Below are 16,752 nucleotides of genomic sequence, written 5' to 3'. Positions count from 1 at the left end.
TTTACACTAATGTGATAATCAGCGATGATGTGTACTTACACTTGGAGTAAGTGTTATGTTTTTTCCAGGACATTAGTAAAGTATGCTAGTTTCGAATGTATGGAGTATACATTGGACTGGACCGATATTGCAACTAAGTTAAGATATTACAAACTTACCGTTATACATATCTTTCCAAGTCAATATCAGTAGTTGATCTTAAGATTAAAAGAATCTAAATCCTGATATGCTTAGGCTCAACTCAGGAGTGCTATTCATGTTCTTAGATTTATTAGTTAAGCCTACTTTCGGGTCAGGGTGATACGTATATTTCGAGAACATGATAGTATGATTGAGTGGGAGTGCTGAACATAAATATGGAATCTATAGCTTCTACTGGTGTATAGAAGTCAAGTGATGATTCCCTTCGAGCTTAGCAAATAGAAGTAAATGGATGAGCTCTTGTTTAACTGACTAATTATTAGATCACTAAACACCATTTACAGGTAACTAAGTGTTTTAAGGGGCAAAATACATTGAGGGGTGAGAACGGTAAAGAAATCCCATCTCGATGTAAATCATCTATATAGAGGATCTTTAAATCACAATAAGATTATAACAATGGTTAAATGAGATAGTATATTGGTATCGTGAAACATACAATATGCTCTATATAAGTCTGAGAGTGCAATTCTAAGTTCTAAGAGTGGATTCAACGAAGAATTAATAAGTAGGAATTTACTTGGTAAATTTGGTTCACTTATTGGAAGCTCAGCATATAGATCCATGGTCCTCATTCTAGTTGAGAACATTCTGCTTGTAAGACTCATTAATTGATTCGTGATTGATCAATTATAATTCTAAAGATAGACTATGTCTAATTTTATGAATTTTCACTAAGCAGGGGTGAAATTGTAAAGAAAAGAGTTTTCTAGGTTTATTTATTTATTAATGGACTTTATATGTCTAATTAATAATTAAATTAAATGACAATATTATTTAATAATCTATTTTAGTTATTAAATAATTAGTTTTGGCATTTAAAAGGTTAGAATTGGAAAATTGGTATTTTTGAGAAAATAGAGATAAAATTTGATAAAATTGCAAAATTAAGTGAGGCCCATTACAACACCTAGGCCGGCCACTTAATGTTGATTTTTCAAATTAATATTTTCATTATTTTAATGCCAAATAATTCTAAATCTAGACCTAGTAGTTGCCTATAAATAGAAAGTGATGGCTCAGTCTCATAAAATGCTTTCATTAGCTTTCTGACAGAAATTTCTCTCTTCAGAAAAACTGAGCCTTCCCCACTTTCTATACCTTGGCCGAAATACCTCTCTCTCTTTTCCCTTCATCAATTTCGTGACCCTAGTGAAAGAGTAAGTGCCCACACACAGCAAGCAGTAACTCAATCATAGATTGGAAGACTGTGAATGATCAAACTTGAAGAAGAAGGGCATTCGGGCTCAGATCTTGATTATACTCTGCTACAGAAAGGAATCAAGGGTTAGAGATCTGAGTGGAAGGAGACATTAATTCCGCTGCATCAATGTAAGGTTTTCTTAACTTTATATGTGTTTAATTTATCGTTTTAGAAAGTTCATATTTAGGATGTTAATAAACATACTTGTGAGTAGATCTAAGATCCTGGTAAAATAATTCCCAACAACTGGCCTCAGAGCCATGGTAATTGATTTACTTACATGAAATTTGGACTTTAAAACGATTGTTTGTATGTTCTTTGGATGGTATCATGTTGTATTGAGTGTTATTTGATGATTGATTGATTTTTGTTAAATTTTCGTGAAACATAATTGCAATTTTATCTCTGGAATTATTTTTATTGGATAGTATGGAAAAACTTAAGCAAGTTAACCTTTTACAGAACTTAATTTGGATTTTATTTGAATTAGTTATGATTTTTTGAAGATTTGAAAAAATCGGGGCTGTGCTGATATTTTCCTACGATCGCAAATCTGTCCGTACAGTTTCGAATTTTTTTCGTTTTTCTTCGATTTTTCATGCTTTTTCATGTAATTAACTTCCGATTTTTTGTATGGTTTTGTATATATACTATTACTATTCCTAATTCAATTCTAATTATCATTTTGAATTAATTTAATATTTTTTAAATTTAATTCAAGATATTAGTGTAATTTGAATTTGAATAGAATTAGTATCTATCTTCTTGCTTAAAAAATCTATCTTATTTTTAAATTTGATTATATCTTTTTTTTTTTGAAAATTTAAGGTCAGATTTTATAAGATATTTATAAAATCTTTTAAGATATTTTAAAATATCTTATCTTTTAAGATATTTTTTAATTATATCTTATCTTTTAAGATTTTTTTTAAAATTAAATCTTTTTAGATATTTTGACCTTATTTAAATTTAAAATAAGATATTTATAATCATGTAATTTTAAATAGATATAAGATATTTTGCTAACTTTTAAATTTTGTTATTTTATTTATTTAAATTAAATTTAAAAATCTGAAAAGATATTTCATTTATCTTTTCTAATTTTTATTTTTAAAATAACATTTAATTTTTTTTAAAAAGTAGTTAGCAAATTTTGAAATGATATTTAGGTTGGTTGAAACCTAATTTTTCAAAATAGTAGGTTTAATTTTAAATATTTTTTTTAGAAATTTCGAAATTTAAATTTTTTTCCGAAATTAAATTTTTTTTAAACTTTATTTTCGAAATTAATTAAATATTTTTTTTATTTATTTTTCGAAATTATTTATTTAAAATTAAATAAATCCTACTTCCAACTATCCAGCTAACCTTGTTGCAGGAGTATGTGGTTTTAAACTTGTGTGTAAGTTTTTAAAAACCTATTATTACTTGATTGCAAATAGCCATGGTTAGGACCTGACTCAGCGTATTCTAAATGCTGTCATGGCTGCTGTTTTTTATTTTTTGTGGAAGAACAGAAATAAATGTGTGTTTGATTATAGTTGTATGGTTCCTAGTAAATTGAGTTTGGAAGTGAGAAAGATCGTGCAGTTGAGAGTAGTGTGTAAGGGTCCTTTTAAGGAGGATAAGAGACACAGTTATTTAACTAATGTTGTAAATAGTTGGTAGGTTGTTTCTTTGGGCTGCTGCTGGTTTTCTGGTGCAGCAGCCGTGGTGTGCTGGTGTGGCCTTGTGCCTTGTTTGTTGTTGGTTGGTTTTTGAATATAAAGTTCCTTTAGTTCAAAAAAAAAAAAAAATAGCCATGGTTACTTTTTGCCAGATCTAATGATCTAGGCTCCCTTGGTCAAGTTAATAATTTGTAACAGGTAAATTTTACAATCTTCTTTCATCTGTGTATGACCTAGCAACATGATAGGATTCATCCAAAGTGTGCCTGTGTGAGCCTATATGTTTATTTTGTTTTAATATAGATACATATAGGTTGTTGCTAAATAAAATGTCACACCATGATAGATTTTATTTAGGTCCATTTAGTTATTGGACCTATTCAATTAATAACAGTTATTCATTTTAAGGTTAAATTCCTCTCTTTTGGGCCTTATGTGAGAGTTGGGAGCCATAGAAGTGGGTACGACATACTGAACCCAACACCCCCTCACATGAACTACCCCAATTGTGAAGGCCCATTTGCCTGATTTGAATAACTGTACTAGGTTAATTATATTAGTTTGACCTAATAAAATTGAATTAGCAACATAATTAACTTTTAAAATATATGAAAATTTATTTTCATTTTAATATTTTAAAATTAATTTTAAGAAAAACACTTTTAGTTTAGATATTAATTCTAGACAAACTATTTGTATTTTTCTTGTATTTAATTAAATATAGAATTTTAACTAACTAAGATTCTTTCTGGAGCTTATTTAATTAAATATTCCTATTTAAGTTATAAATTAGTTGTATCAACTGATTTTTCTTAACTAACTTAAATTTGAATATTTGATTTAAATTTTAAATCAAGTTGAGGAATCCTAGGCATTAGTTATTAAAGATTCTTAAGATATTTTTTTAAGTTAATATCTTTTCAAATATTAACTTAAAATGGAATATTTTAGATATTTTTTAGGTTAATATCTTTTCGAATATTAACTTTAAAAGATATCTTCAAATTAAGTGATTACAACTTAATTTTTGATTTTAATTAAATCTAAATTTGAAATTATTTAAGTTTTAGATTTTTTCTATCTAACTTAAATTAGATATTTTTCAAATTTTGAAAAGATACTTAGTCAAATAAGATATTTTCTAGATAGTAATTTCTAGACTACTTATTATTTCTAATATTTAAATAGGAAAATTATACTTTGTGAAATTAGTTATTTAAATATGTATTTTGGTACATTTTTATTGAGTATATTTTTCCTAGTATTAAACTAGAAATAAATAATTAAGCCTTCTCTACACTTAATTATTATTTCTTGAATTTAATACATTTAATTAACTTGAAGAATCTAAATATCTAAGTTGATTTTCATCATGATACTTAAATATTTATTGATTTTTCATGACACTTAATTAAATAGAAAATTATTTTTAGGTTGAAATTTAATTTTTCAACTTAAATTTAAATAATTTTCAAAATATATATATATATTTCTTTATTTTATTAATCAATTTCGAAAATTGCATTTTATTTATGCAATATTTTCGAATTTTTTTTATTTTGAAAAATAGATTGAGTTGTAAATTAATTATTTATTTTAATTAATTCTTGGACCAACTCAAATCAATGATTTTTTCATTTAATTGATTAATTTAAATAAATAAATTTAAAATATATATATATTATTAGAAATTGAATTAACTAGTCAAAAGAATACCTAGATAGGTGATATTTTTGCTTGAAGTATTTCTTTTCTATTTTTATTATTTTCGAAAATAGTATATTTCTTTTATATACTTTCAATTTTCGAACCCAATAAATATATTCTCAAAGGAAATTTTTAAGTTGCTAATTATTTATTTAATTCAACTTAAATTAATTTCCTTAATATTTATATTTAAGATTATTACTAAGATGGAAATAATTAATTTTATTTCAATCACCATCTAAGTATAATTTTATAAATATTATATTAAATTCTTATTTTGAATTTTAATTCTTAAATAGAATTTAATGAGATTTATTTATTAGAATAATAAAGAAAATACATTTTAAACAATGAGCTTTATTATTATTAAGATATTCGATCTCCATTGTGGGTTTTACACCGCGTTTGTTTTAGTGAGTAATCCTCCCTAATGGAGGAACGTTCATTAGCAATTTCGCACCGTTTAATCTCGCATGATAAGTGGTTTGTAAGTGTTTTATATGGTATAGATCACCCTAATGGTGGCGACCATATTTGACTTGCAAATTGCGAAACAATGGTAGAAGCTCATGAGATAGAATAGCCTTGACTCTCGCCTAAACGGGACAACGCTGGATTCTGATCTTGATCGAATAAAAGGTTGCTAGAATGTTTAACATTTTAGATGAGCTGACAACTCTATTCAATGGATGGTAGCTTTGACTCTCGCCTAAACGGGACACTGATATCAGTTTGTTGAAAACCTTGGAAATTATTTAGGATTGAATTTTTTAAGTATTTTCTCATATCATTCCTACTTGCTATGTGCTTATAATTTCTGAATTGATTTTGTGTGTTAAACCATTATTAATTTCTATTTGTTGATTTCTATTATTTTGTAGTATCCTGTATTATCAAAATGAATACCATGTTATCACTGTTGACTGAAAATAAGCTGAATGGATCTAACTTTAATAAATGGAATGAGAACATTAATATTGCTCTCATAGGAGAAAGTGTCTTGTTTGTTTTAACTGAGCCGTCACCTGAAGTGCCTGGGGATAATGCTTCCAAAGCTGTGAAAGAAAAGTATGAGCGTTGGCAGAAAGCAAATGACAAAGCTCTATACTTTATGCTTTCTAGGATGGTTGACACCCTCAAAACTCGGTTTTCTAAAACTGAGAAGGCTGCTGAAGTTATGACGAAGTTAAATGAGCTATTCGGTAAGGCATCACTTCAGTCACGCTTTGACGCGACTAAGAAGTACATTAATGCACGGATGGAACCTCATCAAAACGTGCGTGATCATGTTCTCCTCATGTCCAGTTATTTCCAAGAAGCCCAGGATCATGGTGCTGAAATGGACAGTGCTACTCAAGTTAGTCTTATCTTGAATAGCCTGACTCCAGCATTTCTACCATACACATCAAATTATGTCATGAATAAGAAGGAAATTGACTTTCATGAATTAGTCAATGACCTTCAAACTTATGAAAATTTGATTGGAGGACCCAAGAAGAAAGGGAGTAAACCTCACAATCCTGGGAATGGTAATGGGACGATAAAACCTGAAGCAAATGTTGCCTCTGCTTCAAAGCCCAAATCGAAGAAGAAGTGGAAGAACACCAAGAAGCGAACAAAAGCCATGAAAGAGGCTGCTCCTTCTGGTGATGCTACACTTAAAGGAAAGTGTTTCCACTGCAATGAAAAAGGTCATTGGAAACCCCAGTGTCCTAAACTTCTTGGAAAGAAACAAGGTATTTCCATTTATAAACTTTAAGAGTTTTAGTGAATTATTATCCAATTGGATTTATGATTCTGGACTAACTTTGTTTATTTGTTTTCTTCTTCTTATAGGCCAAGCTACTTGAACTCAATTGAGTTGATCAGAAAGCTGGACCAAGGGTGAAATCGTCCAGATGAAGATGAAGCTCTTCAATTTTTTGAATTAATTGTTTTAGTTTAAAGACAATTTGGATTTCAAATTTTAGTTAGGGATATTTATCCCTGTTTCTCTCATATTGTTGCAATACATTTTTTTTATTAATAAAGTTTTATTTTCGAAATTCCCTATTGCAATTTATGAGATTGAGCTTCATTTAATTTTATCTTCATCAATTATTACCACATTATATTTATATGTTTGTATGTGTAAGTGTTTTTATTATTGATGCAAATTCTATAATATTTACAACTCTTCATAGAGTTATATTATATAAACACTAGAAATTATTTCTATGTTTATCAATAATTGTTCATTCTCATACAATTATTAAGAATTTGTTTAATAAAAGGATCTTATGATCTGATAGGGGTGGAGAAAAGTTAAGAAAACTATGTAGTTCAACGATCTTTTATATCTAATGAACTCTGGATAGTATTCAACTCCACATAAACTCTATCACACTAAGAGAATCATGATCTTTACAGCCTTTAGGGGTGGATCATAATCTCTATATACTTAGGGGTGGAGGTTATCCATAGTACCCTATATGTATATTCTTAGGGGTGGAGTCCATTCCACAATTCCCTATGAAACACATATCTTGTTTAAACATAGAAGTAATATAATGAGTCAGCTATTGTCAATATAAATTCTTGATCTTGATTGTATGTTCCATTTCGTTTTTACTATTGTAAGTAAAAGTTTGATACCTTTGAAAGTTCTTTGTTAAAGTTTCACACTACCTTAATTGAGTGGGAGAATTTTAAAGTTCTATACCCATCTTCATTAGGTTGATAATTGTGATAGGTACTTAAGAACACTATTTATCAGAATTATGAGAATAAGATAAAGAACTCTAGTTCAGTCCATTCGAATGACTTGAACCAAGAATTCTTAATCCTCATAAAATTTGATGGTATCTTAATTTTGATTACTTTATCTCTGGCATGTATTTTTCACTTCAAATACTAGTCTGCTATGTTGATGACTTAGTCTTAACTTAAAGTTTTAAGACTAATACAAAAGTCACAACTAGGTAACTCTCTAAACAATCAGAGGTTAATAGTATTATTTAACAAGACATCTGCTATTGAGTGGGAGCTATCTGAGATGTAATCAAATATTAGAAGATATTCAAGAAAGATTTATGAAAGTGATCTATATGTCAAATATTAAGGAACTGTGTATCAGTTGTCTTTGTATCTCACCATCTAATTTCGATTTATATGAGATGGTGCTTACTTTGGGGGTGGAGGAATTATTGTATAATAATTCAAGCTCTACCAGAGAAGAACTATAACTTGGTCTATTCGAAAATACCAGAAAGTTATATCACTGAAGAAAAGTCTACACTGTATTATCTCAATTACATATTTTAAAATATGAGAGATATGTCTTCTGTTTATTCAGATGTACTTTTAAAACAGTAAAGATTTCAGTATCCCTTGATGAGTAAAGCATATAGTAAAGGATGTTTCATAAGTGTATTTATGAACTAGTTTCCAGAAGTTTGGGTGGATTCAAATATACTACACTTGATCTGAAGATCAAGACATCAGATTGACCTATTTGCACAGTTTGTTTTATATTAGTGCAAGTGGGAGTTTGTTGGGTTTTATGCCCTAAATAAAACTCTTTACAATCTGATTAGTTATCAATATAAGAAATTTGAAGTGATTGATGTTTGCATGAATTTTACATGCTAATGGTTTAATATGTTTATTACATTCATACACACAAAATCAGTTAAATCCAGATCATATGTTTATTCACAATTACAGTATCGTCAACACAGTGGAATGTGATTGTGATCATATGAATCAAAAGTTTTGGTCCGTGTTTCATCAGTGTTATTGGATTTACACTAATGTGATAATCAGCGATGATGTGTACTTACACTTGGAGTAAGTGTTATGTTCTTTCCAGGACATTAGTAAAGTATGCTAGTTTCGAATGTATGGAGTATACATTGGACTGGACCGATATTGCAACTAAGTTAAGATATTACAAACTTACCGTTATACATATCTTTCCAAGTCAATATCAGTAGTTGATCTTAAGATTAAAAGAATCTAATTCCTAATATGCTTAGGCTCAACTCAGGAGTGCTATTCATGTTCTTAGATTTATTAGTTAAGCCTACTTTCGGGTCAGGGTGATACGTATATTTCGAGAACATGATAGTATGATTGAGTGGGAGTGCTGAACATAAATATGGAATCTATAGCTTCTACTGGTGTATAGAAGTCAAGTGATGATTCCCTTCGAGCTTAGCAAATAGAAGTAAATGGATGAGCTCTTGTTTAACTGACTAATTATTAGATCACTAAACACCATTTACAGGTAGCTAAGTGTTTTAAGGGGCAAAATACATTGAGGGGTGATAACGGTAAAGAAATCCCATCTCGATGTAAATCATCTATATAGAGGATCTTTAAATCACAATAAGATTATAACAATGGTTAAATGAGATAGTATATTGGTATCGTGAAACATACAATATGCTCTATATAAGTCTGAGAGTGCAATTCTAAGTTCTAAGAGTGGATTCAACGAAGAGTTAATAAGTAGGAATTTACTTAGTAAATTTGGTTCACTTATTGGAAGCTCAGCATATAGATCCATGGTCCCCATTCTAGTTGAGAACATTCTGCTTGTAAGACTCATTAATTGATTCGTGATTGATCAATTATAATTCTAAAGTTAGACTATGTCTAATTTTATGAATTTTCACTAAGCAGGGGTGAAATTGTAAAGAAAAGAGTTTTCTAGGTTTATTTATTTATTAATGGACTTTATATGTCTAATTAATAATTAAATTAAATGACAATATTATTTAATAATCTATTTTAGTTATTAAATAATTAGTTTTGGCATTTAAAAGGTTAGAATTAGAAAATTGGCATTTTTGAGAAAATAGAGATAAAATTTGATAAAATTGCAAAATTAAGTGAGGCCCATTACAACACCTAGGCCGGCCACTTAATGTTGATTTTTCAAATTAATATTTTCATTATTTTAATGCCAAATAATTCTAAACCTAGACCTAGTAGTTGCCTATAAATAGAAAGTGATGGCTCAGTCTCATAAAATGCTTTCATTAGCTTTCTGACAGAAATTTCTCTCTTCAGAAAAACTGAGCCTTCCCCACTTTCTATACCTTGGCCGAAATACCTCTCTCTCTTTTCCCTTCATCAATTTCGTGACCCTAGTGAAAGAGTAAGTGCCCACACACAGCAAGCAGTAACTCAATCATAGATTGGAAGACTGTGAAGGATCAAACTTGAAGAAGAAGGACATTCGGGCTCAGATCTTGATTATACTCGCTACGTAAAGGAATCAAGGGTTAGAGATCTGAGTGGAAGGAGACATTAATTCCGCTGCATCAATGTAAGGTTTTCTTAACTTTATATGTGTTTAATTTATCGTTTTAGAAAGTTCATATTTAGGATGTTAATAAACATACTTGTGAGTAGATCTAAGATCCTGGTAAAATAATTTCCAACACAATGATGGCGTAAGAGACGACCAAGGTACAGAGGCCCCTGCTGCTGTACCTTTGAACTTGACTCCACTATCGTACCAAATACCACCGAGGCTACCGACACGGAAAAGAATGCCCCGTAGAGAAAATTGCCAAACACCTGGTACTAGTAGTAGTCGTCCAGGCGAAACCAGTCATGCTAGAGGAACTACTGAAAGTACAGGTTCTAATAATGGTAGAGAGACCAATGATATTAGTGGTCCTACTGATGCTCGAGGTACCAATGTGACTGGATGGAGCGATCCATTTTCTTCTTCGACAAGTTACGGTAAATTCAAGGAGAAAATGTATACAAGAGAAGACATCGAGGATCATAGTCATTATATATCTACGGGTGGCACACCAGGCGGGGAGTTACATGTGGGAAAGTTTTTTAGAGACAAAGAGCATTTAAAGATGGTTGTTGGCCTGTATGCAATGAAGAAAGGGTTTGACTACTACGTTAGGAAGTCCTGTACTGATATTTGGTACATCACATGTAAGGATACAGATTGTGGGTGGAGATAAAGAGCGAAGAAGAACGTACTTTCTAACATCTTTGAGGTGAGTACATTTCATAATGTACATACATGTTCCCTTGATCTTCGAGGAAAAGATAACCGTCAAGCATCACCTGTAATAGTTGCCCATCTAATTAAGGATAAGTTCGCAACTGACGGCTCGGATCAGTTGCCCTCTGATATAAGAAAAAGTATGCACAAGGATTACGGGATCCAAATGAGTTACGAAAAGGCATGGAGGTGCAGAGAGAAGGCACTACACCTAGCTCGGGGTACACCTGAAGATTCGTACTCGAAATTACCTAGTTACTTGCACATGCTACAGTTGCGGAATCCAGGTACCATCACGGATTTTGTGGTAGAAGATGGTCGCTCCAAGTATTGTTTCTTCTCTCTGGGTCCTTCTATTCGGGGGTTTAGGTTTTGTCGACCTGCTGTATGCGTTGATGGATCTTTCTTGAAGACTAGGTATGGTGGGCAAATGTTGTGTGCAGTGGCTTTGGATGCAGGGAGTCATATCTTTCCGATAGCTTTTGCTATAGTTGACAGTGAAAACCACAATTCCTAGACCTATTTTATGAGAAAATTGAAAGAGACGATTGGTGATGTTGAGAACTTAGCTTTTGTTTCGGATAGGCATCAAGGCATTGTTCGTGCTTTGGATATCGTGTTCCCTGATGCACACCACGGTGCATGCTACCACCACATTATTATGAACGTCAACCACAAGTTCAAGACTGACGTCTTCACGAATCACATTTACACGTGTGCCTACACGTATTCAAGATCAGAGTTTCACAAAGAATTTGAGAACATTCAGGCCATGAATCCAGCGGTTGCACAATATCTTGAGGAAATTGGATTTGAAAAATGGGTCCGGTCGTACTTTCCAGGGGTACGTTACAATGTAATGATGAGCAACTGGGCTGAGAGCTTCAACAACACAACTAAGGATGCAAGAGGCTTCCCGATCACTGCTGCTGTAGCATTCCTGAGGTCCAAAGTCCAGAAGTGGTTTGCTTCACGAAAAGAAAAAGCTGACAAGTGGACGAAACCCCTAGCACCAGAAATGGAGGAGGACTTGACATTGCATTTTGAAAAAGGTCGGTATTTGAACGTTGACTCATGCGGGCCTTACACGTTGCAGGTTCACCCTAGAGGAATAGTTATGACCGGTGGCGTAGCGGACTTGCAGGAACATACTTGCACTTGCGGCTTGTTCCAGTGCATGAAGTTTCCTTGTCCTCATGCATGTGCTGCATCTCAGGAGCGAAGTATTAGCGCGTACACACTATGCTCGCCATATTACACGACTGAATATTGGAGGAGAACATATGAAGGAACAATTATGGCAGTTGGTGACGAGGATGATTGGGAATTGCCCGATGACATCAAGAACATGACAGTTGGAGTGCCTGTTGAGAAGCAACCAGTAGGGCGACCCAAGAAGCAAAAGGTTGGAAGAATTAAGAACAACCGAACTGCTTATAACGGTGAAAGGATTATCAAATCACGAAATTGTAGCAAGTGCGGTGACAAGGGGCACAACAGAAGCACTTGCAACTACCGAGGTTAAAAATGTTATTTTAGTTTATTTGTATCGTGATGTATTGGACTATTATGTATTGTTATTGAATTAATGTTGGACTATTTTAAACATTAGAATTTGTGATATTTTATGTTTACATAATAATTATAATTTGTTGCATGAAAGAAAGGCGTAAAATTTGTATGAACTCTTAAAAAAACATAAACATACCAATAAAAAAAACCAGTTACATTGTTATCTTAATAAATACCAAATAAAAAACACATTTGTTCATGCTAAATTCTGGTAAAACAAATCTACACACCACCGCTCTCTAAATTTCTTCATATTCTCATCGTGCACATTATCAAACGTAGTCTCCAGCATACTATGCTCGATGTGCTCTATCACGTACATCCCGCAGTTACCGCTGTATGAGACAATAAAAAGTAAATAAATAAAAGTATGCAAAATAAGTTCAAGTTAAATAACAAAAAAAAATCAATTGTAATTAAGTTACCTTGTCTTTTTCTGTGGAACAACGGCCCGATCCATGACTTTTGAAGTGAAATTTCTGACCTGGCTCTCTGAGGCGGTAAGTTGAGGCACGAGGATCATGTCATGAGTCTCGAATAGGCCAGCCTGCAGCAGCGAATTCGGTAGTAATTTTTCCCACATTGCCAGGTGACGGTTCAATTCGTTCGGGGAAATCGATCTGAGGCTCGAGTCAAATATGTTCAACAACCAATGATCCAAATCTACCTCTAGTGCCACCCAATGCTTTGCTCCATCGAAGTGGAGGGCCATATATATTCTCTCCTTGTTCTTCCAACTGGCCAAGAATTGACTTTCATCCCCTCGAATCAAATCTAATATGCTCTCGTCCCACTGATAGTTAGCCTGGTCATCACCCGCAGCTTTCCACCGAGCAATAACTCCTGCTGGGAAAATACACGGCATGATGACACATCTATTTGGGTAGGCCTCGGGATAAAAGTGTCGCCGCCTCCTCATCAAATGGAATGCCGCATCCAAATGCTAAAACATGAAAATTAAATATGTCAGAGATTAAATAAAAAAGAGTTAGATAAAGTCTTTAAAAACAAAAGCAGTAAAAAAGTCTAAAAAACTTACATTGTTCCCAAGCCAAAACTTCGGAGTATGCAGTTCGAGGAACCAAGACGAATGGTATCGACCGGTGAAGCACTCTCTCGAGTAATTGTTCCCAATCTGGCCGAGTACCCAATTGTGAAAAGTCTTGAGCAGCTTCCGATCAACCACTCTAAGTGGGTCCGCATTCACGAGTGTCGAAGTAGCCCTAGCCTTCTTCTTCATTTCAGTGTACTCAGCGAACCACCTAGGCCGCCTTCTCTTCCTCCGGTTCTCCATGACTTATGGAGCTGTCTCTAACACCTGCACCTCAGAATCCTGAGTATCCCCGATGCTGGTGATATTCGTCTTCTCAGCTGTACAGAACATGTCATCATCATCCGGTTGGTAATCATTTGGGAGAATGAAGTCATCTTCCGGTGTTCGAGCCTCCTCTTCCGGTTGTGGCTGTGGCTGTGGCTGTGGCTGTGGCTGTGAAGCTGCTGCCGGCCTTCCAGGATCTTGCAGGAGCGTCATTATGGTCTTCAACTGATCCATAATCGCTGTTTGTCCTCTTAGCAGAGCGGCCTGCCCCCTCTCCACAATCTCCAACCTTACCAAAATGGCAGGGTATACTGGATCGCGAGCCTCTGAGGTGCTGGGAATAGAAGCTGACGGGGGAACAGGAGGATCCTGTGATGCTGCAAGTGGGTCAACACCAGACCCATCAGGAACTGAAGCTGCAGATGGGTCAACACCAGACCCATCAGGAACTGAAGCTGGAGATGGGTCAACACCAGACCCATCTGGAACTGCAGGCGGTGCACGTGGTGGAGACGGTGGAGGTGGTGTAGAGTCTTTAAATATTCGGGCTGCCTCCGCTCGTTCTTCCAATGTGGAGGCAAGCTTTTCGGCCTGGCTTCGCAAAGCATCCTGTGTTGGTTGCCCATCCTCACCCAACACAAGTTCCTCCAAGTCAACAAATAACGGAGGCTGACCCCCGGTTATGTAACTCACAAACTCAATCTCGTTCGGCCGAGGACATAACATGGAGTACACTGTCAACTGAAAAATATAACAAATATATTAATATAATATATGGAAATTAACATGAATTCAACATAAAGCGTAACAAACTTACATTTTTAGCAAATAATCTGGTCACTTCATCCTTCCCGAGTGTAGTGTTCGGCTTACTCTCCCAGTTGACCATTCTCGGAAAGCGATGCGACCTCCTCACTGCATACTCGTTGCCCAGCTGTAATATGGCCTCGTATGCCCAATACTGCAACGCTGCAGCATAGTCGTAGGCTGAGTATTTTGCCTCCTTCTGAGTGACTCCCTTCTCAATCTTTTTCAACATCTTATTCTTCACATCCAAGTAATCCTTGTTACAAGTTTCCATCAGCTTGGTGTAAGAAATCTTTCCCCAGGGGTACTCGTAGAAGAATGGAAGGTTATCAACCATTCTTATCACAAAAGGAGGAACGACAGTCTTCTCCTCCTTACCAGTGAGGACGCCCATAACAAACAAGGCCATCCCCAACTTGTAGACATCATCAGCTTCTGTGCAGCTCTCAAAAACTCTGCGCAGTTGGCCGAAGCTGATCGAAGCACTACCGTTGAAATATTCCTGAATCAACCGGTCAGAGCTTCCATTTTGTTTGATGTCTTCCTCAGTAGGGCCGGGCAACAAGTTTAACCCGGTCACCAAGCCGAACTCCACCCTCCCAAATCTACATCTCTTCCTTCCCACATAGAAATGCACCTCGTCCGGCTTGTCAGATTTTATTTTGTGAAGCATCAACTGATGAAAAAATGCTCCTGAGAATTGGATGGGCGCTCTCTCGAATTTTTTTTTGAAAGGAGATTCCCTCACTCTGTCCCATAGGTTGAATTCTTCAAATTTAGCCTTAATCTTCGGGTAGTAGTAACTACCCCCGCGCCATGTCACACGGCCTGTGTAGTGGTCCGACACTGGAATTATAAGATGTGCAGTTCCCTGAAAAAAAAAACCAACAACGATAAATAATTAATAATAAAACCATAACCAGTAATTGATAAAACAATAAAAAATAAAACAATAATTCATAATTAATAATTAATAATTAATAATTAAACAATAATCAATAAAACAATAAAAATTAAAAAAAAAAATAATTACTAATTTATACTAAAACAATAATTCATAAGTAATAAACAATAAAAGATAAAACAATAATTAATAATTAATAAAACAATAATTAATTATTAAAAAAATAATAAAAAATAAAACAATAATTAAAAATTATTAAAACAATAAAAAATAATACAATAATTAATAATAAAACAATAATTAATAAAAAAAACAATAATTAATAAAACAATAAAAAAACAATAATATAACAATAATTAATAATTAATAAAACAATAAAAAATAATACAATAATTAATCATTAATAATAAAACAATAATCAATAAATAATAAAAAATTAATAAGACAATAAAAATTAATACAAAAATTAATAATTAATAATAAAATAATAATTAATAAATAATACAAATTAATAATTAATAATTAATAATTAGTAAAAAAATAATCATTAATAAAACAATACAAATTAATACAATAATTAATAATTAATAATAAAATATTAATTAATAATTAATAAAAATTATTAATTAATAACTAATAATTAGTAAAAAAATAATAAATAATAACACAATACAAATTAATACAATAATTAATAATAAAACATTAATTAATAATTAATAAAAATACAACAATTAATAAAACAATAAAAATTAATACTAAAATTAATAATTAATAATAAAACAATAATTAATAAATAATATAAAATAATTATTAATAAAAAAAAATAGACTAATCACTAAATAGTTATTAATAATTAATACTAAAACAATAATTAATAAAACAATAAAAATTAAAACAATAATTAATAATTAATAATAAATTAAAAATTATTACTTAACAATAATTAATTAAAAAATACTTATTAAGTAATTAAAAATAAATTAATACCTAAAACAATCACTAAATAATATAATAATAAATTAATACCTAAAACAATTACTAAATCATTAATATTTTAAAAAAAAAATTATCTCGGGTCCGATGGGTCCGATTGGCCCGATAGGGTACCCATCGGGCCATCAGTCCGATCGGACCCATCGGGCATAACTCCCTGCCCATACAGATCACTCCGAACCCCCACCCCATCGGACCCGACCCCAAAGGGACCATCAGACCAATACTCGGACGCACAATCGGACCATCGGACCGACCTGCATCCCATCGGGCCGGCCTTCTTCCCCAGATCCGAAGGCCATTTTCACAGTGGGAATCTGAATGCCATTTTCACAGTCGGATTCCGAATCCCATTTTCAC

General features: G+C 32.8%; 1 protein-coding gene across 1 annotated transcript; it reads right to left on the bottom strand.

The window, feature by feature from the left end:
- Positions 1 to 12,486: 12,486 nt before the first annotated feature.
- On the bottom strand, positions 12,487 to 15,372 carry LOC133034818 (uncharacterized). Its single transcript, XM_061110233.1, has 2 exons — positions 14,506 to 15,372; positions 12,487 to 14,429 (listed from the first exon to the last, which is right to left on the bottom strand). Exons 1-2 carry the CDS (start codon positions 15,166 to 15,168, stop codon positions 13,668 to 13,670), a joined length of 1,425 nt encoding a protein of 474 aa, XP_060966216.1. The 5' UTR covers positions 15,169 to 15,372; the 3' UTR covers positions 12,487 to 13,667.
- Positions 15,373 to 16,752: the final 1,380 nt, after the last annotated feature.

Source organism: Cannabis sativa, chromosome 2, assembly GCF_029168945.1.
Source record: "Cannabis sativa cultivar Pink pepper isolate KNU-18-1 chromosome 2, ASM2916894v1, whole genome shotgun sequence".
In the NCBI taxonomy this organism is placed as follows: Eukaryota; Viridiplantae; Streptophyta; class Magnoliopsida; order Rosales; family Cannabaceae; genus Cannabis; species Cannabis sativa.
Note: the sequence above shows the minus strand (reverse complement) of the source record. Positions and strands in the feature narration are given on the sequence as shown.